The 27,008-nt window shown below is 42.1% G+C and overlaps 1 protein-coding gene across 3 annotated transcripts in view; it reads right to left on the reverse strand.

Annotated features, from left to right (window-relative positions):
* Positions 1 to 27,008, reverse strand: part of SV2B (synaptic vesicle glycoprotein 2B) — a 184,014-nt gene that overhangs the window by 47,475 nt on the left and 109,531 nt on the right. For all 3 annotated transcript variants that reach the window (XM_063089757.1, XM_063089755.1, XM_063089756.1), the window contains 3 exons: positions 6,695 to 6,875; positions 6,190 to 6,341; positions 266 to 399 (listed from right to left, as the gene is read on the reverse strand). In XM_063089757.1, the coding sequence (XP_062945827.1) occupies positions 266 to 399; positions 6,190 to 6,341; positions 6,695 to 6,875 (467 nt within the window). The remainder of the gene's footprint in view (positions 1 to 265; positions 400 to 6,189; positions 6,342 to 6,694; positions 6,876 to 27,008) is intronic.

Genomic DNA, 27,008 nt, shown 5'->3' on the forward strand with positions numbered 1-27,008 from the left:
CCTCTGGGGAGGGTGGGCACCAGGATGCAGCTGGAGAGCCACTCCTGCACCCACACAGCCTGGGGGAGGTGTCCTGCTCTGTGCTCCAGGAGCTCCAGCACTGACAGGCCGTGAGTCCATGAGCTGCAGCCATCACCAGCAGGAACGGCACCAGATTTAATGATGGGCAAGCAGGAGAGGATGGGGAACTAGGGCTGGGAGCAGCAAGGCTGGACTCCTGTGACTGTTTTGTGTCTCTCACATGGGTGGGGAGGCGCTGGCTCACCTCTAGCAGAAACCTCGGGCTCTCTGGCATGAACTTCAGGGCCACCATGGACACGGTGCAGGGCAGAACACAGACGATGACAAACACTCTCCAGCTGTGGAAGTGGTAATGGGTCCCCATGCTGAAGCCCCAGCCTGGGAAGAAGCAGGCAAAGCACTTCTGTCACATGATCTTTTCTACTACGGAAGAAGAGCTCTGAAGCGCTGGCTCTCACATTTTAGGATGCAAGAGCACTGCCTGGGGGCTAGTTAAGATGCTGTCTCCCCCTGTACCCCCAAAGCTTCTGAGTCATGAGTCGGGGATAGGAGCTGGGAAGCTGCATTTTGACAAATGCCTAAGCCTAGGCCTGGCCTGATATTTACAGAGCCTTGGATAAGAGTGCCATAGAAGCAACATTCCATATTTGTGTATAGTCATTAAATTTTAAGTTAACAAACCATAAATAAAAGATGTTCTACCTCTCTACCTTGACAAATAACACACAGGAAGGCAAGGCCCAGAATTACACCCACCCTTGCTGGAACCCTTTACTGTTCCTTCCCCCAGCTCCACCTGCAGAGTGAGGGGCCTCATGTCAACATGCGCCCTTGCCCTGATCCTTTGTGTTTATGGGAATTCCTGGTAAAACCCAGAGCAAGATCTGGATGGGAGGGGAGTCAGGGATTCAGGGACCCCTTGCCTCATGGTCAGAGGATGGCCAGAGCAGGGCCTTATATGGCCTGGGGCTTCTATTAGGGATCCCTCTTACCCAGGTCAAAGGGCAATACAGCTACAGGTGATTCCAATGCAAAGGGTTCAGGACCAGACTTTGAAAAACACTGTAAGTGGTAATATGACTAGGTGAATTTTTTCTAAATAAGAATCTGAACTTCTACATTCAAATTAATTTCACTGTCATTGAAATGGGGAGGTAACTAGCTCCTATTCAATTGTCATTGTTCAAAGCATTGCTAAAATTCATTTTCAGAAATCACACATTGTATACATGTATAGAAATAAAATATGCACCCCACAAATATGTATAATTATTATGCATCAGTTAAAAACTGTTATACTGTAAAAAATAAGATAAATGGTCATTTCCTTAATCTAATTTCAAAAAAGCAAAAAAAGAAATTCCATTCAAACATCATTTTGAATACCCTCATGGGTAGCAGACATCCCTCTTTTGAGAGACAGTGACACACTGCAGAGCCTGAACTTCTGCAGTCGCATAGATCAGAGTTCAACTCCTGGCTTTATCACATTGTTATTGTGTTGGCGTTTTCACAGTGGTAGAGTGCTGATAAGGATACCTCCACAGATATGCTGTCTGTGAAAGCTCCTGGCATCCCATAATTCACCTGCTTTGAGGGTAGATTTGGTTTTTTTAGAAAGAGCTACACGACATCTTGTGCCAAGAATGTTGAATAGAATAGATGACTATCAACAAAGATGAGCAAAACAATTGCTTTTTTAAAAAAAAAAAAAAAAAAAAGCCAAGTTTTGTGGGGTTTTTTTTGGTCTTTTTCGTGACCGGCACTCAGTGAGTGCATCGGCCATTCCTATATAGGATCCGAACCCGCGGCGGGAGCGTCGCTGCGCTCCCAGCGCCGCACTCTCCCGAGTGTGCCACGGGCTCGGCCCAAAAAGCTGAGTTTTTAAAATAGACTGGTTTTTCTTGCTTAATGTATCTCCGAAGACAATTCAAATAGCATTTTTTAAAAGACAAAACTATGTAAATAAATATATTGATTTCTAAAGTTCAGAGGGTAATAATTATCTGGATGTAAAATTTCTAGTTCATTTACTGAAAAATATATTACATGGCCGAGTCCCGGGTGGGCAGCTTATGTCCTGAATTCTCATTCCTCCCCACTGTAGGTCTTCTTGTTCTCCTGGCGGTGGATGCCTAACCAGTGTCTGCTGTTCGTGCACATATTTTCTTCTCCATTCACACAGTGAAAGGGCTGGGCAGGAGGAATCCAGCTGGGAGAATGTGGGACTGTGGCCTCTTGGATGCATTCGGCCCCAGCAACAGAACACACACTTCCTCCAACACTCTCAATCGAAATCAAATCTCTTTTTGCACAGCTTGGCCTCCTCTACTCTGCTCACTGGGGTTTGTTTGTTCATTTTAACTTTAATTAAAAAGCCCTCCCCTTCTCCTGGGAGTAACGCTAGTAAGAAGAAGATAAAACCATAGCCATATTTGCACATTCTCAGCTTATGTCCAAAAACTGTTCTGGCACTACTAGAAACAAAGATGATCAGAACCACACAGCAAATTCAGATGGGTAACCAGGGAGCAGGGGCAGGGGCAGGTATGCTTATAAAGAATCCTGCCTCAAAGATTTTTTTCTTTATGATAATATGTATAAATTATCCAAAATTCATTACTCCCTCTTGCCTCTGCGGTTTTTATGGTGATTTCAGTAATCTGCATTTATCACATTCATTAGGCACATCTTTGGGGCCTTAAATTAAATAAAATTAAGTAGCGAACTGCTTCCAAATATTTGAAACAATGTTAATTTGGAGGCAGGGATTGTTCTGTTTGCTGATTTTTTAGCTTGACCTACTTTTGTCTGTCAGGATTTCACAAACAGCTGGTGGTACTGACTACAATGAGAATTAATCTTCCATAATATACCCATTTTTTCTGGGCTGTGCCCATAAGTTCCCATGAAAACATTCTGAGCTTTGTAATTTTCTTTCTCAATGAGTCAGTCACCCTAATTCCTGGTGCCAAGACCTCCCATCACTTGATTCTTGCAAAAGCAATTAAACGGGTTACACAAGCCATACACAAACATCAGTCTCCTTTCCGTAGTTACTCTTACGTTTATTAGAGGATTAACGTCTTAGGCATATTGAGAAATATCATCAAATGTCTGGTTCACTGTGGACAAAACATCTGGTCCTGATAAAGTGAGCCTTAAAATAAATGATCATTCTTATTACTCTGTAATTTTAGTCTATCGTATTTCTAGGATGGGTTTCTCCTGTTTTTATTAAGCTTGATCAACCAGGAAGTTTCTATTTTAAAAGAGCATAAAAGTCACAGATTTCATACAGGCATAGAAATAGGGAAATGACCGGTCCTTTTGGGGTAAAAGATTTAACCACAAGCCCTTCTCTCAGCCAGCAGTGGTCAGCCAGCAGCCATGTGGCCCCTCTGCTATGAGCATCCCATTCGATCTCAGTCCACGTGCTCCCAACCTGATTTATTTGGTAGAAACCAGATACCTAAACATTGGTGTGTGTTTCTGTGTGTAAAGTGAAGTGAAAAAATAATGCAGTGTGTAGTAGTTACTGTGGGTTGCTGGCTCCCCTCACAATATCCCTCCTGCCCTCCTTCCCCACTGTGTTGCAGATATGTGGTTTGGGTGGGACTGACCCCACCCCTAGCTCCAGGAATGAGGAAGGAAGTGTATCTAAACCATTCGGGACCTGCATCCTCTGGGGTTGCTAATAGTTTAAATGTGTCCCCCAAAAGTTCATGCATTGGAAACTTAACCTTCATTGCAACCATGTTAAGAGAGTGAGAAATCCAGTTATGGTATTTGAAAGGTGGGCCTTTAAGAGATGACTAGATTGTGGGGACTTGGCCTTAGTGAATAGATTCATCCATTCATAGAGTAATGGGCATGGTTCTGATGGCTTTATAAGGACAGCAAGTGAGCAGGCGAGTCTTTCTTGCTCAGCCCATTCTCACCATGTGATACCCTGAATTGCTGTAGAAGAAGCCCTCACCCAGTACGTTCCCTGAACCTTGGACTTCCAAGCCTCAAAAACTGTAAGAAATAAATTTTATTTCTTTATAAATTACCCAGTTTCAGATATTCTGTTATAAGCAACAGAAATGGACAAACACAGGGGTATAGTGATTGGTTGAGGTTGACCTAAGCTGATCCAAGCAGAGGGAAGTCAAAGACCTCTGCTCTTTGGCTGAGTGTGAAGGTGTGCGTCCCTGGTGGAACAGGTAGTCTGTAATCCAGAAGCCTAGAACTGCTAGTGCTTCCAGGAGGGAAGCTAGCCCGAGAACTAGAACCATTTTGAAAATGTTCTCAACACTCCCCTTTGCATCCTGGGAATTGCCAAATGTCCCAGCTTGCAGGAATCTCTACAGTTATTTTTGCTTCCCTCCCCCACTTCATTTTATAGGTGAAGGAAGGAAGGCTGAGAAGATTAGGTGACTAGTCACATATCACATAGCACCGCTGTGTTGACTGCTTTTATTCTGCTCTTATTTACTTAGCCTCAAAAGGTATTTTGATCACTTCATTTAAATGTGGAAATAGTTTCCTATTGTTATCACATTTGGATCAGTTAACAAGGGAAGTAATATTATAACAAAAATTGTAGCCAAAAAAAAAGCAATTCCTCAAAACCATAATCAATAGCATACATAGTACATGGGCAATTACAGCACATGTTTGACTGAAGAGCAGAATGCAGAACCTGATATTAGCAGTAACACAATTTTACATCTAAAATTTTGGAGTAGTATAGTGACACTATAGTGACAGAATTAGCTGAAAAACTCTTCAACTCTTTATTTCATTATTCCTGTTCATATTTCTCTGTTTCTGATACAAAATCCAGTAGATTCTCAAATACTAGATACAGCAAAGACTACATGATATTCCTAAACCCGTTTCCTCTACTTTCTGGGCACACAGCTAGACTACGTCCTCTGCAGTAGAGTGTGTTCATATTACAGATTTGGAGCCGGCGGAATGTGAGCAGAGATGATGTGCTCCACTTCCTGGCCTGCCCTTTAAAACCACCCACATACAAATGCCCATGCTCTTTCCCCAAACCAGAGACCTTATAAGCCATATGTTGAAGACGGTGAAATCACATGCTGGAAAAAGTCTGAGCCCCGGGATTACTGATGAAGCAGAGCCTCCTGCAGATCAGAAACATCAGCCAGACTTTCCATGAAGAAGAAACTTCTATTGTGTTCAACCACTGAGATTTCAGGGTTTACCAGTTTGCCAGAGTAATGCAACCAGTCTCACCTCAACTAATATAGTAGGTATTGTCTACATCGAAGCTACTTCTTAAAAAGATATCCATGGAGCTTCCATTAGCTCAGAACACACAGCAGAGAGGGTCATATTTAAAACAACAGGTGAAGGGGTAGAGAAGTGCTGGCTAGCTTCAGGAGCAGTTGTCTGCTACCTCCCAGTGGTCTGCAGGATTCTAAATCATGGCAAAGCCTAGACTCATAACTGTATTTTTACCAAAAATGATTTTGAAGGATGCTGATGGTATTACCTAGTATACACAAAAACCACAATCAAATTCAAAACTGCTGCTTTCTCTCTACTTATGACAACACCGATAGTAAAAGTTAATGTTGCCAGATCTCCGTCCAGAGAATACAGTTTTTGCAATTACCCAGGATAAGAAAATTGTTCCAGCTGAAACCATGCCCTTGTTTATAAGGGTTGCTCCATGTCTGCAGCCAGACAGGAGTGGCAGCAGGTACTGGAGTGGAAAGGGTACAAGGTTACTGCACCTGGAGGGGGCATCCCAATTCTAGCCCCTAACCCTCCATGTGCCAGGGGCATGACGTTGGGAAAGTCACCAACTTCTCTTGGCTTCTGTTACATCTATCATCTATAAAATGGGATTATTACAGGAGATAAAGGTTCAAATCCTTTCAAACAAAAAGAAGAAAATAATAAAAGGAGATAAGGAGACAGGAAGAGAGGGAAGAAGGCAAAGGAGGAACGGATTTTATTATTTCCAAAAAGACATGTCTATTGAAATTAGCAATGTGCAATGTTAGAAGTTCTTTAGAAACATCAAGGTCACATACAGGAACTTTGTGTAAGTAAATGCAGAGCATAAGGTTGAGGACAAGAAAAGTTGTTTGGATGCAGGTGCTATAGAAACAAAGGCTCCTGGGCTATTTGAAGCCAGCAGCTCACCGTAGTGTGGAATGATGCTCCAGGCCATGATAGATGCGTAGATGCCCCCAGTCATCCAGAACATGCCCAGCCAACTGAGGTGTTCTCCTCGCTTCTCCCGAGACAAGAATTCAGAAAAATAGGCAAAAACAATTGGTAGAGCACCCCCAATGCTGCAGAGAAAATGCCAGAAAGAAAGAATCAAGTCATGCACTAAAAATGGTCATAGCAGAAACCAAGTCTCTTTATACACCATCCTTAGGTGCTGTAGTGAAATCACCCAGTGAGTTTGAGAGAAGGAACAGGCAGTTCCTCTCTCCATGTGGGAAGTTTTTTGACTTTATTCACTGACTTTATAGCCTAATGCTAAACCTAACCCTTTCTAAGATTCAACCTTAATACAGTTTCTAGAGAGTCAAACAAGAAACTCAGTCCAAAGGTTTCCAGAGGTTCCCCTCAGAGCTAGAGTACCAGAATGGATGACCATTGGTCTAGGAGGGTTCGGCTCGGCTCTCTGAGTACGTACCCTATGCCTGAGATGAGTCGGCAGAAGAGGAAAGCTCCATATCCCTGCACGAAGGAGGAGAGGGAGGCGAAGGAGGCATTGATGGCCAGGGACGTGCTGAGGACTCGCTTCCTTCCCAGCTTATCGGCCAGGCCTCCCAGGATGAAGGCCCCTGCCATCATGCCTAAGTAGACGATCAGCCCTGAGAGGAGAAGAAAGGGAAGAGGATGGATAAAGAAGACGAGAGATTAGAGACCATTGGTGTTTACAAAATCCGATGTTCATCATTACCCATCCTAGAAATTCCATGTCATTGACATAAAAGGTGGAATGTGACAAGATGTTCATGGCAAATGAGAAACACAAGGATACTTCCCAAAGTTCATGGAAAAATAGAATTAAAAGATAATATGAATCTTTCCATGAACTTTTCAAAGTACCCTCATACTTTGCAAATGTAAATTTTTACCAATTTTTTTTTTAAATAGCCTCACCAGATTTACACACATGTTCAAAGACTAACACAGATCAACCAAAACTGGGATAGATGTACCTTTCTTAAAGACCACTCTTTTAGATGCATAGTCCACAGATGAGGGAAATGATGTCAGGTTTTTTTTTTTTCGGCACTGTCATAATTTTATTTTTAAGCAATAAAAGTGTGTGTGCTATCAGAGTCCTCACCTGAAGGGTTACATTTAATGAGAGAATTTGCAGGGTAAAGTGTGGCAAAGTGCAATGGGAAGTGTTAGGAAGGAAGAAAGTGGGCCAAGTGAAAACAGCACTTGCTTTCTTATTACGCACCAAAAAGACCTTTTTCAAGCTATAACCAAGGTCCAGACTTCTTAGGGAAATGTAGCAGAATTTGTATATGGTGTGAGATAAGGGTCCAGTTTCACTCTTCTACATGAGGATATCCAATTTTCCTGACACCATTTATTGAACACTCTATCCTTTCCTTATTGTGTATTCTGGACTCCTTTGTCAAAAAATCAATTGACCATAGATGTATAATTTTATTTCTGGGCTCTCTACTCTGTTCCATTGATCTATATGGCTGTTTTGATGCCAGTACTGTGCTTTTTAAATTATTATTATTAATATACCTTTATAGCATATTTGAAATCAGGTAGTGTGATGCCATCAGCTTTGTTCTTTTTGTTCAAGATTGCTTTGACTATCTATTTGGAGTCTTTTGTGGTTGCATATGAATTTTAAAACTGTTTTTCTCTATTTCTGTGAAAAATGCCATTGGAATTTTGATAGGGATTGCTTTGAATCTATAGATCACTTTGAGCAGTATGAACATTTCAACAAGATTAACTCTTTCTACCCAAAAATATGGAATATCTTTCTATTTATTTGTGTCTTCTTCAATTTCTTTCATCAATGTCTTATAGTTTTTAGTGCACAGATCTTTCACTTACTTGGTTAAATTTATTCCTAGGTATTTTTTGACGTTATTGCAAATGGGATTGTTTTCTTGATTTTTTTTTTTTCAGATCGTACGTCATTAGTATACAGTAACATTACTGGTTTTTGTATGTTGGTTTCCTACACTGCAACTTTACTGAAATTGTTTATTAGTTCTACCAGTTTTTTGGTGGATTTTTTAGGGTTTTCTTTATATAAGATATGTCACCTGCAAACAGAGATATTTTTCCTTCTTCCTTTCTGATTTGGATGATTCTTTTTCTTGCCTAATTGCTCTGGCTAGAATTTCCGGTACTATATTAAATAGAAATGGCTAGAGTAGGCACCCTGTTTTGTTGCTGGTCTTAGAGGAAAAGCTTTCAGAGTATGATGCCAACTGTGGGCTTGTCATATACGACCTTTATTATGTTGAGTGAGATGAATTTCTTCTATATCTAACCTGTTTGGAGTTTTGTGATAGATAAAAGGATGTTGAATTTTGTGAAATGCTTTTTCTGCATCTATTGAAATGGTCTTGATTTTTATTCTTCATTCTATTAATGTGGTGTAACACATTTATTGATTTGCATATGTTGAACCATCCTTGCATTTTGGGGATAAATCCCACTTAGTTATGGTGTATGATCCTTTTAATGTGCTATTGAATTCTATTGCTAGTATTTTGTTGAGGATTTTTGCATCTACATTCATCAGGGATATTGGCCCATAATTTTCTTTCAATGTAGTGTCCTTGTCTGTCTTTGGTATCAGGGTAATACTGGCCTTATAAATTTTGTTTGTGTTTCCTCCTCTTCAATTTTTTGGAGGAGTTAAGGAAGAATTGGCATTAATTTTTCTTTAAATGTTTTGTAGAATTCACCACTGAAGCCATCAGGTCCTGGGCTTTTCTTTGTTGAAAGATTTTTGATCACTGATTTAATCTCTTTACTTGTTATTAGTCCATTCAGATTTTTTATTTCTTTGTAATTCAGTCCTGGCAGGTTGTATGTTTCTAGGAATTTATCCATTTCTTCTAGGTTATCCAATTTGTTGGTGTATAATTTTTCACAGTAGTCTCTCATGATCCTTTGTATTTCTGTGGTATCCAGTGTAATGTCTCCTCTTTCATTTCTGATTTTATTTGAGTCCTCTCTCTTTTTTTCTTAGTCTAGCTAAAAGTTTGTCCATTTTGTTTATCTTTTCAAAGATAAACAAAAACTTTTCAAAGATAAACAAAAACTTTTACAAAGTCAATGCTGTAACAATTACTGCTCTTTATAGATAAGATTGGTCAGATTTCTTAGCTCTATATTAGTTCATTACTCACTTGCTCATCTCCAGAACTGCTTAAGTGGGAAATGGTTCCTTTTCTTCAAGGAAATAAACAATAAAATGCATGATTATCTCCAAGTGAGAAAAAAGTGCTCCAATAAAGGTATTTGTCAGGTATGACTAAAACACAGAGAAGGTGCACAGTTTGATATATCTCAGTCAATGTGGGAGGCTTCCAAAAGAAAGACATTGAGCTGTTCTTGAAAGACACGGAGAACTTAGTCAGATGTTCATTTGGGAATTGGGGAGGTGCATTAAAGGCAGTGGCAGACAGCATGTGCAAAGACAGAAAGGCAAAAAGAAAGTCTGATATGTTTGGGCAACTAATTGTAAGTAGTTTAGTGTGTGAGTATAGCATAGTTCCTGTGGGAAAACCTGATGAGAGACTGAGGTTGGAGGGTAGGACAGAGGCCAGATCATAAACAGCTCTGTGTGTGTGTGTGTGTGTGTGTGTGTGTGTGTGTGTGTGTGTGTGTGTGTGTGTGTGTGTGTGTGTGTGAGAGAGAGAGAGAGAGCATGCACCTGCACGGATGCATGCATGGGCGGCTGTGTGTATGCACATGGATGTTTGCATGCATGTGTGTGTACCCACAAATTGGGAAGGGACCCACAAATTGGGAAGACAGAGAGTTAGACGAGTGGTTCAGAGATTTGCTGAGAACCAGTCACCCCATATCCTGGCTCCACCCTGGAGAAAAACACTAGTGTCCAGTAAGAGTTTTTCTTTTACTTCAGTAAAGCTATCTTCAGCATTTAAAGTCCACTGTGCACAGAAATCACCTGGGGATCTTCCTAAAATCCTATTCAGATTCAGCAGGTCTGGGGTGGGTCCTGAGATACCACATTTCTAACAAGCTCCAGCATAGACCCCAGGGACCACATTTTGAATAGCAAGAGGCTAGAATACACCTGTCTTCCTATAAACACAGTGAGGGATAGTAATGAGAACCCTGACCTTGGAGCCCAAAGAACTTATTTACTCGCTGTATGATTTGAAAGACAGCACTCTCACCTTCTGAGAGTTTCAGCCACCTCATTTGTAAACTGATTAACTAGACAATCTCCAAGCTGCCTTCCCATTCAATTATTTTTTTTTAATGTAAGTCATGAAAGATGAAGTTCTGTGGATTTCACAGGAAGAAGTTATTCAAATTAAAAACATAAACCAAGACACAAATGTTTGATTAAACTACTGAGGTCCACACAAGACATCTATGGACTAAAAGTGGCTTCTAGGCTACCAGTTTGCAATCTCAGCAATAAACATTGTGGTAGTTATGCACCTATTGTCTCTCAGCTCCAAAGCCACCCTTCTAGACTCTACTTGGTTCACAAATCACAAGTTGTTTTGCCAGCCTCATCCTGAGGACACTAGAGGGAGGCTTCAAGAATGGAGCAGGAAGACAGGACCTGTGCTTTCTGTTCCTGTAAGCTTCACCCAAGCAATACTTCACCATGGCAGCAGCAATTCCTTTGCACAGTATCAGCTAAGTACACTTAGCAGAAGCTACACTGTGCCTGACCCTCCTCGCCTACACCAGCACCAGCCAGTCAGGGTCCCCTCTTCAGAGATCTGAGTTGCAGCTCCATAGAGCTCCTTCTCTAAGCTTTGAAATTATAATAATTCCAATCTTTCCTTTATTTCCACAGCCCTAGGGATAGTAGTTGCTTCCTGCATTCACTATCTCAGTGATACTTTAAAAATTTTTTTAATTACCCAGTTAATAATCTTTTATATTACAATCTCTCTGTTCCAATAACTGATGTGATTTCTATCTCTTGACTATACCCTGACCAATCAAGACACATAAGCAAATTGACTAATTTTAGAAACTAGATATTGAATCCAACCCCTTAGCTTTAGCAAGTGAGGAGGCTTAACCCCAGACAAGGTTAGTGGCTTGCCCAGAACCTCAGTGCTGGCCAAGGATCTACAGGCACTGCATTTCTGGTCTCCTGGCTCCAAGCCTGCTGTTTTTGCTACTATGCCTCTGTGATATTGTGAAATACACATTTGGTCTTCATTCCCCCATTTCCTAGTATACAAATCCTAAAATCCTTAGGCTCTCTAAAGTGGTGTCTTTTTGCATACTAATGAGTTGACTGAAGGCTGGCAGCCCCTAGGTAGCTTCAGGATGAGGGCTGGTCACCAGAAAAACCAACGCAGGACTAGAGAATTGGGACTTTCATCCCCATCCCCCAACCTCTGGGAATGGAAGAAGGGCTGAAGGTTAAGTTGTTCACCAATGGCCAGTGATTTAGTCAATCAGCCTATGTAATAAAGCCTCCATAAAAACCCAACAAGACTGGGTTTGGGGAGCTTCCACATAGCTGAACACATGACGGTCCCTGGAAAGTGGGGTCCCCAGGGAGGGCATAGAAGCTCCCCTTACTGCATACCTCCCCTTATGCAGCTCTCCATCTGTATCCTTTGTAATATACTTTGTAATAAACCAGTAAACATAAATGTTTCTCTGAGTTCTCTGAGCTGCTCTAAGAAATTAATCGAACCCAAGGAAGGAATCGTGGGAAGTCTAACTTGAAGCTGGTTGGTCAGAAATTCTGGAAGCTGAGGCTTGCAACTGGTATCTGAAGTGGGGACAGTCTTGGGGGACTGAGCCCTCAACCTGTGGGATCTGATGCTAACTCCAGGTAGATAGTGTCAGAATTGAACTGAATTAGAAGGCCCTCAGCTGGTGTTTGCTGTAAAATTAAGTGCTTGGTATGTGTGAGAAAACCCCGAAATATTTGGTCACATAAGTCTTCTACGCTGACTGTAGTGTGAGACAGTAGAAAAAACACTTTGGTTTTTTTTTTTTTTTTTTTTTCTCATTTTTCCACAGAACCTCACTGTCCAAGTCAACAGAGGTAGTAGAAAGAATAAGAAGATCTTCTCAAATGCTCTCTTTGGAGGCCAGGAAAAGGAGAAATGGAGGAAAAATGAGTCTAACCACCAGGAAAGAGAAATATGAAATTAAAAATGCCCTTATGTCTGTGCTTAAATTCATTTATCAGCACTACTCTCTAACCAACTGCACTAACTGGCCAGTCCTATTAAACTCATTTAAAAATCTGTCTTTAGCAGAAGAAATTAAGACAATAAATTTGGAAAATTAGAGTGCAATGGAGTTATCAAAAATTACATTAGCATGAATCATTTAAGGGCTTAGTTAGAAAGCTAGAAATGGCATCATCCTTCCATTCCACTCAAAAAGCCCAGTGGTGTATCAGGAAAATGCCCTCCTAATGCACTGAGATATTTAAGAAAATTTAAACTGTGATTGCTACTTGCACGATGGGGGGATGAGGCTGAAGGTAGCAGGAAGTGTTGGGATGGAAAAGCCTTCTAGTTGGTGATAACACAACAAAAAAGATGGAATACCCCTGCTTGGAAGAGGGAGGAGCCTGCACCAACAGGTGCCATGAAAGGAAGAGCCCAGCCTTATGACGGAGACATCTGAGTCGAGGTCCTGATCCCACGATTGCCAGCAGTGTGACATGGGTGTTAGGCAATTATGTTTTAGCCAATGTCTAAGACGGCGACAGGCTGACGGGAGGAACACCCAAAATGGCTGCAGAGAGTTTCAGGTCCCCAGAACAGCACATTTTCCAAGAATCACAAAAAAAACCCTCCCGCTTCTTCCTCACCACAGCATCCTCTTCCTGCACACGCGAATTTCTCCACCCATAGAAAAATCCCAACTCAGCTTAAACCCCGCTCGCTTCCCTCCCCTTCCTTCTTAGCCAATAGGAACAGTCCAGCTCAGCCTAACTGGATATAAAAGGCCCAGCCCGACTCTCCCTGCCGCCAGCCCGCTTGTTCATTTTGCCTGCCTAATACACTTTGGTTGAGTCCCTGTCTCCTGGTGTGTTTCTTTTGCACTCGGGCCGGGGTTTTTTCCTTTCAATGGGCAACCCATGTAGCCTCTCTAATTGCTGTTACTTCCTTGTAAAATTCATAGCACTTATCTTGCAGAATTAAGATTATAGGGGAGAGTGGATTTAATGTATCTAGCATGATGCCTGGCACAAAAGTAAAAGTAAAATTAATAAAAGTTGCTGTTGTTGTTATCAGTAGTGCAGCCTAAAATTGTCTGTGACCTTAGGAAGCCACGGGTTTAGAAACATGAAAATAAGAGGGAGATATTTTAAAATCAAACCAACCACATGTTAAAGGAATCTGAGGAAGGATAGAGAATAGCAGAAGAAACTTATTTATAGTAGCGTGCCCTTTAAAAATACCTCCCTCTCTCCTTACCTGGAGAAGGAGCCGGTTTCCAATAAAAAGCTTCCTTGGTCTAAAATATTTTTCAAGATTCCTCTGACAAGATGTCAAGAGGGGAATAAAATCTTTTTTTTTTTTTTCTGGCTACCTCATTTCTTAAATTCCCATTAAATGTCATCTCCTTAAAGAGGCATCCCTGATGTTCCAAACTGGGGCTCATCAAACTTTTTCTGTAAAGGGACAGAGATTAAATATTTTGCTTGTATATAATTTGCTTTGTACACCTCCCATGGTCTCTGTCACATCTTTTTCTCCTTCTTTTTTAAGTTTACAATCCTTTAAAAATGTAAAAACATAGAACAGGTCACAGGCCTGTGGGCCATAGTTTGCTGACCCCTGTTCTGAACAAAAGTTGGTCTTCCCTGCTAGTCTTCCCATGGCATACTGCTCCTTTCCTTCATTTCACGTATCTCTGTGTGCTCTAACATATTTATTAGTTCAATGTTTGCCCAATTCTGTTGACTATAAACTCCCGGAGGAAGAGACTGTTCTATTCAAGTAGAGTTCCCCACTGTGTATCTAGCACTTAGCACAGATACTGACACAAAGTAAGTGCTCCATTAATATTTGTTCAATAAATAAATAAATAATAGAAGAACAATTCATATTCACTATGGAAAAATTTTTAAAAACACAAAGAATGTATAAAGGGTAAAGCGAAAACTATCCATCATACCACTACTCAAAGAAAGCTGGTGTTCGCGTGTTTTATTTTTGTATTTATTATTCGTATTTGTACTCATACAACTACATACGGTATTTATGTGGTTGAGACCAATCTGATTGGAAGTTCCATAGTCTGGTTTTTCCACTTAATAAACAACTCAGCAAAGTACATCTTTGTGCTTATGTCCCTGTCTGCATTTCCGGTTATTTGCTTGAAATAGATTCCAAGAAATGAAATCATGAGGTCAAAGGGGATCGACGAGTTTGTGGTCCTTGAGACACAATGCTAAATTTTCTTCCAGAGAACTGGCACATATCACAAACGTCTCACCAGCTCTAGAGATGCCTTTCTGTCCACACAGCATATTCCCTCTCAGCACCAGAGAGAACAGGATGAGAAGATGTGCCATCAGACTGCACAGGCTCGTAGTGGTGACATGAGAGAAGAGGCCCCTACATGGATGATCTTCTTTATTTAGCAATTAATCAAGGATGAAGAAGCCATTTCTAACTCTTTTTTGCTTGAACACATAGAAATTAAATGTATTCGTTATCCTGGGAGGATTCTGAACTCCCTTTTCCTGAAACCACTCAAATTTTATTTGACTGTATGCATATGCTTTACAGAGATGAAAATCAGCATCTCCCAACTAACAGATAATTCCCATCATCTTTGTTTCATAATTTTATTATTCAATCAAATATACCTTCTTGAAGGGCAATATTCTCTCAGACAAGGTCTGGGATTCACAGATTCACAGGCGGTAAATGTGATAAAGGCTTAACATATATGGGAGTCCCCCAGAGAATTCTCACTTTGGCATTAAAAAAAGGAAGAACATCAGGATATCTGTCTTCACACCCTACAAAACCAGATCATTGGGTAAGTTAGCCAGGGGTTTTGTTTATATGGAATCTGGAAGCTTGAAAACTTCTGGATGAGTGAACACTTTCTTTTGGGTCTAGATACTTGGCACAGAAAAGGTTTGTCTTTAACAAGTTGTCTAGTGGAAACCAATCTGGAGTCACCATGTTGGATTTTTCTAGTCCTTTATGTGTGCAATAAACTAAAGCAAATGGATCTTCAAAAGCAGATTAACTTTCTCATGCTACTGGAAGTTGGAACTCTTTCCTAAGTGGCACATAAGATACTTGGAAACAAATGTGTAGAGGAGAAAGGAAGGGAACAGGAGCTAGCATCTGCTGAGTCCCTGCCATACAATGCTGGATACTATGCTAGGTGATACAGATAGTGACTTGAATTTGGCGTTCCAACCTTGTGAGGGAAGTATTAATATCCTCATTTAACAGATGAGGAACATGAGGTAAAGAGTCTTCTTCTTCCTCAGTTATGATAATTATCCAATGAGACCCAGCAATGCCTCATTCATCTCACTTAGAGCCAAGTTGTGGGTACCATTGTGGTCATTTCTAGAGGGTGGAACAATGTGTCCACTGAGCTATAGGAGTAGTCCAGGGGAATCACTGTGGGGCCAATCGTGGAGTGCAACTGAGAACTAGAAGCTGAGACAGGAATAGATGATAGATGATCAACAAAGAGAACCAAAGTCTTCAGACTGAAATTTGCTAAGTTCCATTCTCTGCAAGTCAGTGAGTCTGGGATAGGGGCATAGGGATAAATAAGTCCCAGTCCTCTGTGTTCAGAAAACTCACAATTTAGAAGAAACAAAGAGGTAGAGACAAGGGTAGGTGTAGAGTAGGGCAGGGGCCAGAGAAGAGGTACAACTAGAGCTCTGGCAAGCTGGTGGCTGGAAAGAGAGTGGGAGCTGAGCTTGGCTGTTTTAGAATAAGCAGATAGTTGGGGGGATGTGTGGGAGGTGATGGGGGAGGCAGGATTAAGCTTTACAGAAAGATCAGAAGGTGACGAGGCTGGTTACTGGCAGAAATCAAGCTCCCAACCTGTGTCCCCTCAGTCCTTCAAGAACTTAGATTCCTTTTAGGTACAATGACTCTGAACAGGTTGCCTTTTCTTCAAAGGGCATTATTTCCTGTGTTAGGATAGAGCTGATTTATAGCTAGAAATGATCTATCTTTATCTCTGGAGACACCTGGATATCTGGCTCTGACTCTTGGCCAAGATAAAGGCAGTGGGTTTTGTGATATGCTATTTAAAATCTAAAACTTCCCTGGTGACCCCTAGGGCCAGTTTGTTTACTGGTGGTTTTTAACAGTATAACTGTTAAGTCAACGTGGCTGACTAGGAAAGCTCCTCTGGGTACTCCTGCCTTGAGTGCCTCTAAAGTGAAGATTTCTTGCACATACCTCAGTGGTTCAATCTGGAGTCAGGTCCAGGTGTGAATAAGAAGCACAAGGGGAGCTTGTGCCTAGACATCTCCTGGGTCCTTGCTCCCATGAGTAGGCTCAGTGGAATCTTGTGAATCCTTTCAAATATCCTCACCGATTCAATCTTTGCACCTCCTGACCCCAGGGTTGCAAAATCACATGCCTCCAAGGGCCAGGCAGGCAAGAACAATGGGTGAAGCTGGCCAGGCATCCTCAATAGGGAGTGGTGGGGACTGTGGAAAACTGGGGATACATGCTCATTTTAAGGGAGCAGCTACCACCTGACTTCAGCCAATCGCTGCATTATAGATGATAGACCCTAGTCCTGTGGTTTCAAAAAGAGCCAGAAATATGAATTGCCAAATAAAACTCTCTGCTTTTAAAACACTCTACTTGCCAAACAATTATTTTCACCCCTATTTAAGAACTCTGTGTGATGTGTATGAATTGTGCACGTTTAATAGCATGTCAGGAAAGTGAATATTCACATTTTTTAATAACATGTATCTCACAGGTCAAATCTCTTAATTTTTCATTCCTAGGACAATTACTCCTAATTCTGTATTTACCTTTTGGTCAGGTATTGAGTAGCCCCTGGATATTGATCCTCTATGCTCTTTCTCACCTCAGAGGTTTTCCACTGCTCTTCTTTCTGCCCAGAATGTTCTTTGTTCAGATCTTTGCATGGCTGGCTTCTTCTCATACTTCGGGCCTAAGCTCCAAGAGGCCTTCCCTGATCATCCACTCACACTTGCCTCTCTCTCCAACAGGTGGAACCATAAAGACCAGTTAGAAGGCAGTTACATGCATCCGAGTGAGGGATGTTGATAACTTGGGCCAGGATGGTAGGTAGCAGTGGCAGTGGTAAGAAACGACTGGATTCTGGGTGTTTTTCAAAGGTAGTGTCAAGAAGAAGGATGGTATTTAAAGCAGAGACAGAATAAGATTCTCTTCTTTATTGGGTAGCAATAAAGAAGAGATTCAAGGGCTGAGCACTGACTTATTCCAATGTTTAAAGGTCAGGATGACAAAAAGAACCCAGCAATGGAGAATGAGAAGGAGTGGCCCATGGGGCAGCAGGACAGCTGGGGAGAGTGGCAGACAAGAAGTCCAATAAAGAAAGTGCATCAAGTGGAGGGAATGGTCAGTGGCCACAGTTGGAGCACACAGGTCAAGACAGGACAGCTGAGGACTGAAATCTGACCACTGGACTGAGCAAGCGGAGGCCACTAGTGACCTAGACCAGAGCAAGTATCTGAAGTGGTGGGGACTAAATCCTGCTCGGAGAGGGTTCAAGTGAGAATGGGTAGTGAGGAGCTGGATCCAGTGAGTTTTACTGACAAGGGAATGGAAAAGACAAGTGCGGGTCAAGACTGAAGAAACCGCATCCTGTTGGTGTGCTGATGGGCATGATGGCAGGGAAGGAGCAAGTGTGATGAGGAGGAGGAAGCTGAGCATTACAAAAGCCACATCCTGGGGAGGAGAGAGGATGGGAGGCGAGGGGGCAGGTGAGCCTTACCACTCCCCCGGGGCCACAGGAATGAGGAGGGAGCACAGAGACAACGAGGAACCAGCGGTGGTAGGAGCCGTGGAAGTTCTTCTCTGGTTGTTTCTGTTCTCAGTGAAGAGAAACCAAGTTCATTAGCCTGAAGCTGAAGATGAGGAGGAGATGGGGGGATTGGAGAATAGTGGATACGGTACCAAGTTGTAATCAAGGACAGTGGGAGAGTGACTGGACCGAGGAAATGAAGGATGACGGCCAGCAGCACAAAGGGCCCCTTGAGGTTCTCGACCACAAACTTAGCGAGGCCAATGGGCAACATTGCGTTCCTCCCCAGCCATGCTCAGCTACAGAGTGCAAGGACAGGCTGGAGACGAGGATGCAACCAGAATTGGGGACCAACTAAGGGATCAGTAGGAAAATTGATGGTGTATATAGGGAGCAATTATGATCATGGTCCATGAATGTAAGTTCAGTGAAGAACATGGTGAGGACAAGAGGGTAAGAAGAGACAGATCAAAAGACTGTTGAGAGGACTTTAAGGAAGTAAAAGATCAGGATATTGAAATCAGCAAGAACTACAACAGAAATACTGTTGGAATGTGACAGTGTACTTGGAATTAAAATCCTCAGGGAACAAGAGATCACGACCCAGGGGTCGGTAGGTGACTACAAGAATGTGTGCTAAGTGATGCACTCCGATGCCAAGGGATCCAAATATGGGATGTTTTAGTGATACGAGAGGGAGAGCGGCCTGGAAATGTCAGTGAAGAGTATGGAGGGGCAGTGGTACCCGAGTGCGGGTGTGAGAGAGAAAGCCTCCATCTGAGACCACAGGACTACAGACGTCCTCAAAGGAGAACGAGCTTCAGTTACAGCAAAAAGGTAAATGACGTTAAGAGAAAAGCTTGAGAGGAAGAGGAAAAGGTAGGGGAAAAGCGGATGCACCGTGCTGTTTGGGGATGAAAGCGTGGGTAATGAGGGATGCCCTGGAGACACGGGCCTCTCGGGTGGCTGACACGCAGAGATGGAGAACATAACGAAATTAGTCCTGATTTTGGTGGTAAGGCTGGTCATGTGGGGGAGAAAGAAATATTGGGGACCTTGTGAAAGTATATGGAGTGCTGGAGTCCCCTCCACTCCTGCCAGTGGGGGACTGGAAGTCGGGGGCACCATCTTGGTGATTGTCTGTTTCTCCACTAAAATGTCAGCTCCGTGAGGGGAGGGACTTGGTCATCAATGAGCCGGTCAGTAAAGAGTTGACTCCTCAAAGAGTTATTGACTCATATAAAATAATAAATAAAAAATATACAAATACAAGCTCATATTTGTTGGGTCCTTACTGTATGCCAGGGACTGTGATGAGCCCATTTTGCACATTATCTTATTAAACCCTCACAATGGTTCAGTGAGGTGGAGACTAAAAATATCTTAATCTCATGGATTAAGAAGCCAAGGCTCAGAGAAATTAAGTGACTTGTCTGCTATGGTAGAAAGAGTTAGTTATTGGTGTAGCCACTATATGAAGACAGATAGTACACTTTTAAAACACACATTTTTGTGGTAGACTCTGTTGGGCACGTTCTCAGCAGCCCTTTTCTCTCTTCTTCCCTGTTAAGGGAATCTTTGTTTTTGTTCAGGTATTAAAATATGTTCAGAGAAATTGCCCCCATACACATTCAACCCTAGGGGATGAATCATTGTGAATTTAAGATGGTCATCTTCATCCAATTCTTCTTGCCAGTGGTGAATCCAGGGAGGACAATAAGGCACATGGGGACATCTGCCGGAGGCTCTGGGCAGCATTTTCATGCCTAGAAATGAAGGAGGGAGCACTGAGGAAAAGGAACGTTCTTACAAGCTCCTTCCTTCCTGCTTGGGAAGTCATTATGGGAGGATACAGAGTTTAGAGCTATGGTGGCCATTTTATGGCCATGACAGAAAAGCAGAGAGAATCACAATCACAGAATCACAACCTCATGCCCTGACATCATTGAACCAACTCTGGAACCATCCACTGTGAGAATTCTTGAACGATAAATGATAAATATCTTTATGATTCAAAGCCACTGTTACCAGCAGCTGAAGGCATCCTATACACTGACCACCTTCTAAAAAAAGAAATCAGATAGATAAAAGATCATCTGATCGATTTATGTAGCAATTCCTTAAAAGCAAAAGGTAAGACAGCTTGGTGTAGAGGAAGGAGCTCTACACCAGTAACCAGGAGTTCCAGGTCCTGGTCTCAGAGCACGTGACCTTGACCAAGTCACTTCTTCTTTGAGGCTCAGTTTCTTCAAGTTGAAAATGAAGGGCGTGCTAGGACTTCTCCTTCATCCCTGTAACATCTAATATTACATGATTCTATGATGCTGTAATTCATGCCTTATGCCTTATATTCTGTTATCACATCTCCTTTCAAGGATAAGACTTTCCTTTCTAGGACCCAAGGAGAGGTGAGGCAGATGAGGATTCTTTAGCTATTTTCTGCACCCGCCCAGCAGAGATTGATGTGTGTCTCTGAGTCAGGAAAATCTTCAGTGGTGAAACAGAAAAGGTCTCCTCTGCACTTTGAGCAGCGGGGCCAGCCCGCATGTCAGGGAGGGTGCTCACATTCAGTCTGTTCAGTGGACTCCATAGGGCATGCCATTTTCAAGACCATCTATCTGCTCCCTCCTCCCCTGCTCATATCTGTGACTTTCAAGCTTCCTTCTCTAGAAACTGAATCAATCCCTTGCAAAGTGAAAATCAGTTCATCTGGGCTTGTGCTGCTTAAGATTTATGTTTTGTTTTGTTTTTATTGGTTACAAATATTCATGGGGCACAAAGCACTTACCACTCCTGCCTCAGATGTGATAAGATTTATAAATAAAGAGATTTTACACCTACTGGCCTACAAAGAGCCATTTTAGCTGGGTGGTCATGAACTTCACCAAGGACCTGAGGGTTCTCTGTCTGACGTGGGTCCCGTAGGAGGGGGTGTGCCTCTGCTGCTGCTCTGCTCTATACATGGTGATGGATCACGCGTTGGGTCCCTTTCTACAGCTGGACATGGGAGGATGGCAGTGTTGCCCTTCAGCTCTGTGAACAGCCAAATCCGGGCTGACAGTCTATGCCTCAGAGATCACTGCAGACCCCTGCAGTTCCCCCTACTCATGAAACAGGCACCTGGCCTTTCTGACACAGCTGGCTGGGACATCTCACCTATAGAGATGGGCTGTCACTGACTCCAGCACTCTGATCGAAGCCCAGCATCTATTCATACTTGCATCTTATTGGAGTGCTGGCTTTTGCATAAAAGGTTGTTTAAGTATATATGTAATGGCACCTGGAAAACTCTTCCATGACTGGGACAGCAAGGTAAAGAAGAAGCAATAGACTTGAAGTCAGATATAATCAATTTCAAATCCTAGATCTGTCACCAACTAGTTTTGACAAGTTACTCTTAGAGCCTAAGTTTTCTCACCTATAAAAGGGTGAAAATGTTTACATTGCACATTGTTATAAGCATTATAAATGTCATATGTAAAATACCTAACACAAAACAGATGGATACAAGGAAAGAGCTTATCAAATTATGACTCTTGGTTGTGGTAGTATAATTGTTATAATTTGTTTTTACATTAGAAGAAAGGTAAAAGAGGTAGGCACTGGGAAATGACTGACTCTTAAGCTTCCGGCATCATTAATATAAAGAAACCTACAATGACATACGTGGCAACACTGGGCAAGGAAACTGCACTAGGAACTGGAGCCCAGGACTCATCACTGTGCTCTCCAAGCAACACTTTCCTCACCACGTAAACAGGGACAATCACTCTGCCCATCTCACAGGGTCATCTAAAGAATGAATAAGAGTGACCGGGAAAACCATTGTAAATCTGTAAAGTACTGTACATGATTTTCCAGTGCAACTCCATTATTTCATGCTGCCAAGATATGTGCGAATATCCCAACGATCAGGGCAAACACGGGAAGAAGCCATTTGGGGGGTAGTTCCTACACCTATAGAGCACAGTAAGCAAAAACCCTGACATCTCAGCAGCTCCTACTGACACAGAATCTCTGTGTAAACTACCTGGTTCTCTACCCTGGCTATACAATAGAATCACTAGGGAGCTGTTTAAAAATGCATATGCACAAGCCTCACTTGTACAAATTCAGACTTAATTATTCTAGAGCAGGACCTATATTTTTTTTAACAACTCCTCAGGTGATTCTAATGGGCAGCCAGGGTTGAGAACGTTCATCAAGAGCAGTGGTTCTCAGTTAAAAGTGATTTTGTCCCCCAGGGGACATTTGGCAATATCTGGAGACATGTTTGGTTGTCACTACCAGGAGCAGGGTGCTATGGGCATCTAGTGGATAGAGAACAGAGATGCTGCTAAATATCCTACAATGTGCAGGACAGCTCCCCAGACCAAGGAATTATCCAACCCAAAATGTCTATAGCACATGCTGTTGAGAGCGACCACACAGAGGACTGGTTCAAAAGAAAGTAAGTAGCTGACTATACTTGCACAAAAATGGCTCAGCAATATTTCAAGTCCCACCTGCTCTCCAGAACCTTGTCATCCCCCCTCCAGGAGATGAAATCTATTTCCTATCTCCTTGAAATTGAACATGACTTTATGACTGCCTCAACAAACAGAGTACAAGAAGATAACACTGCTTGACTTCTGAGGCTAGGTCACAAAAGGCAATATGGCTTCTGCTTGTCTTTCTCTCATGATCTGTACCATGGAAGCCCCAAGCTACCTTGAAGCTGCTATGTTGAAAAGATTACAAGTAGAGACAACACAAAGATACACAGAGATGTCCAAAAGGAGCCCCCAGCTGTCTGTGTCTTCCCAGCTCGGGCATCAGACATGTGCATGACTGAGCCTTTCAATGATTCTAGACCCACCTTCCAGCTGCCCTGGGTGAAACCAATCGGAGCAGAGGCCAGGTGTCTGCCCAGGCTGCAGATTCATGAGCAAAGTGAATGGTGCAGAGGGGTTTGGTTCTACAGAGAGTACATGTTTGTTTGTTTGATGTGTAACAATAGATAACCAGAACAAAGTCCATTGCAATTCTGTAAAAAATCCTTGTCTACGCCCCCTTGATTAGGCCAGTAAAGCTTGCATATACTTGGACAGGGAATGAGCTACTTACATATTTTCAGCCCACACCACCTCTCTCTCTCTCTCTCTCTCTCTCTCTCTCTCTCTATCTATCTATCTATCTATCTATCTATCTCCCTCTCTCTCTATCTCTCTCTCTCTCTATCTCTATCTCTCTCCCACCCTCCCTCCCTCTGTCTCTCCCTCAAGTGGAGAAGCTGCTTATATTAGCAAGGAAGATTCATCAGAATTTAGGAGCTCAATGTTGCCAATTTCATCAGAGTCTTCCCACACATCCCCATGCCAGCTGTCAGGATCCCCTTCCTTCCCAGTCAATGCCTCCACTTTAATAGAAGACATCCTGTAAGGCTGGGGATTCAATTTGCATTATAATTCAGCCACTCTTAGGGTGAGATGCTGGGTTTGGGTTTTCAGCATCTCAGGAGATAAGGATCCCTTTCAGAGCAGACATAGAAGCTTTCAAGTCATTTATGCAGCACTTGAGCTGGGAATTTGAATCTCTGACTTCATCTTTTTCTTTCCCCACTTTGTCCAGTGACATTGGGAGCAGCCAACCAATCTCATTATACTCATTACTTTGACAAAAATGTTTAAAGTATCATATACATGATCACCCAGATCCCTGCCTCTTACATGTTTGATTAGGAGGATCCAGTGATGACATTTTATGTATCCTTATCACCACATCACAACATGGACTATCAGTGCACCCTTCAGTACTGAAAACAGAGTCAACAGTCTTTAAATCTAATCAGATTAGAGAGCCAATTCCAGGAACCCCAGAACTAATTCAGAATACTCATCCTCAAGATTCTGCTCCTCTAGAACCACTCCTAGTACCGGAATCACTGGGGTAGTTATCATCCTAAACCACAGGTCCGTCATATTGCCTCCTTCCTCAAAGGCACTTAATAGCCCCTCATTAAACAGCTCTCCATTGACTGTGGAATCAAGTCCACACTCAAACGTGGCGATCCATGTAGGCTCTGTTAAGGGAGTCCTTGGCTTTCATTTAATTCTAAAGAATCCTGTGACCTAACAATATAAACAAGAACAACTGATAAAATCAAACACAAAAAGGAATATACGAAAATTTCTCATCATGAGTAAGTATTTACCAAGCACATATTTTGTTCCAGACGAGTCGCCCTCCTTTCAGGAACTGACTCTCTTATTTCAGGGCTAAGAAAAAGTGGCTCATAAATCACAAGTTCTGCCCTGATGCTCAGCCAGAATTTGCATATAAAATAATGAAAGAATAATCTTTCATGACCTCCGAGTAACACATCCATCTCTGAGCTGCTATGGAAATTCAGCTCGCAATTTATTCTAATGGATCTGCCCCATCTGACATTACTCTGTGTCCTCCCTATAGCTGGCACAGACACCAAGCCCCAGGGTCCCCTGTTAGGTTCTAAATCACTGTCTAAAGCATAGGACTCCCTGAGTCTTCCCACTGCAGGTAACAGGAAAAACTAACAGCCAATAAAATACACACAAAGTGACTAGACCCTTCCAAGAAATCAAAACTTGCAGGCAAAAAAGAACTCTGGCCTAAAAGTGGAACTCTCTTTCTTTTGGTCAGCATGAGTGCAGGGAATAACCCACTGTTTCAGGTTAAAGAGCTTTTTTACAGTTATGGAAAAACTTTGATGTCAATCTATCAAATGCCTGCAGAGGAGGATGGTATTAGTTGGTCTTATGTATCACCAATATTAAGTGTCATCCTAGCTGCAGGGAAACAAGGCTCTGAGATGCCACCAATTCTACATCATTTCAAAGAACCAAATGGTTTATCATGCCAGGTAACCCTGAACTCCCTGCCTTTAAAGCCATATGTTTTTTTACCTATACCCAGAAAACACATAAACATCACATGAAAGGAGGATAAAAGAAACATGGATTCATTCATCAACCACCTAAAATCATGGAATCTCAGAAAGACACCTTCAGAGCAATCCAAGGTCACACAACCACTAACTAGTAGAGCAGGTGCAAAAACAAGTCACCTAACTAGAACCCCCCAGTCTCAGGCTCTATCCCTTACACAGTCTTTGTTTCCTTCCTGTCTGAATAAAAGTGATAAGATTGAATGTGGCATTGCACAGATTGTATTGTGCTGTTTGTTATTATATTTCTTGTGTGAGCTCTATTTCCACCATTAGAATAAAATTCACTGAGTGCCAGGACTCTGTCTGCCTTCTATTGCTGGAGACCAGAAGAGTACCAGGCACGTGGTAACGTTCAGTACTTTTTTTAAAAAAGAGTGGATGGAGAGTTTAATTAACAAACAAATGCATAATCCTTATCTTGAAGGGGACCAACCACTGGATATGGCTGAGCCTTCAGTGCTAACAACATGCTCACAGAACTTTTTCTTCCCCAGGTGAAACAGTTCTAGATGAGGAATCCACTAAGACACAACGCTTGAAAGAAGCAAACTTTCATCTTTCTAAAAGCCCAGAAAAATAGCACAGCAGCACTCAGATATTTTTGCCATCTGGCCAAGGGACACTTTTATTTTCTGAACTGCCTCATTCATTTCAGGAAGAAAATAACGAAACATTCTATGATTTGAGACCTGAATTTCAGGGTCAGGCATTCTCTTATTGAATTCTTTACCTGGGCCATAGAGTAGGAGTCAAGATTCCTTTTTTTAAAATCTGTTTTTCAATCCTTCTTTTTTTTTTTTTTTTTTTTTTGGTGGCTGTCTGGTATGGTATCATTTTAAAACAAAGAGAAGAGGAAAGAGAGAAAGAACAGGGTTAGCACTCAAACACAAACACAAAGCACCTTTTCACCAGCTAAGGTAGGGTAGCTTGACTTTAAAAATCTACAATAAAAATTTTTGGCTGAAAGAAATGTGCATTGTCCACCTGAGAAAATCTGGTCCTGAATTTGAGGGTCCTTCATTATCAAGCAATCAGTAACAATAACAACTGCAATCCACAATAACTAAAATATCTTGAGCAGCTATTGTGTGCAGACACTGTTTTAGCCACGTTAAGTGCAGTAAACTCATTTAATCCTCACACACACAAAAAAACCCTATGAAATAGATACCACTCTTACCTCCATTTTGCAGACAAAGAAACCAAATCACAGAGAAGCTAACTTACTTTCCCAAAATCACCCTACCAAGAACTAGCACAGCAATGATTCAAACAGAAGCAACTGGCATCACGCTGCATGTATAATTCACTGCAAGTGCCAGAACGGAGAATGTTTTAACACGAAGTAACAACAACTAATAGTTGTTTAGGAGGCACCGTGTGCTGGTTGCTTTACCTGCATTATCTCATTTAATCCCCATAACAAATGAATGGCTACTCTTATTCCTCAGATGTGAAAACAGAATTAGAGGAGTTATAACTTGTTCAAGGTCACTAGCTGATAAATGACATACCCAGCTGCCAAACCCCAGAGCTCAGACTCCAGTGCCCACACTGCTATTCACTGCACCACACTCCCTTTCTGTTGGAAGCAATCTGTGCTTTCCAATCTATCTACCGGGTGCTCGATTACACAGAGAGAAGCTGCACCGTGGCACGACCTCTTTCCCACAGACCATGCATGAGAGAAAGGCAGTACAGTGTAGCAGAATGAGCACAGACTTTGAAATCAGACAGACCCAGGTTCAAACCCCTGCTTGGTACCTTAGCTGTGTGACCTTAGATAAAACTCTCTGATAAAAGTTGTCTAACCTCTATA

This window comes from Cynocephalus volans, chromosome 3 (genome assembly GCF_027409185.1).
Source record: "Cynocephalus volans isolate mCynVol1 chromosome 3, mCynVol1.pri, whole genome shotgun sequence".
Classification (NCBI taxonomy): Eukaryota; Metazoa; Chordata; class Mammalia; order Dermoptera; family Cynocephalidae; genus Cynocephalus; species Cynocephalus volans.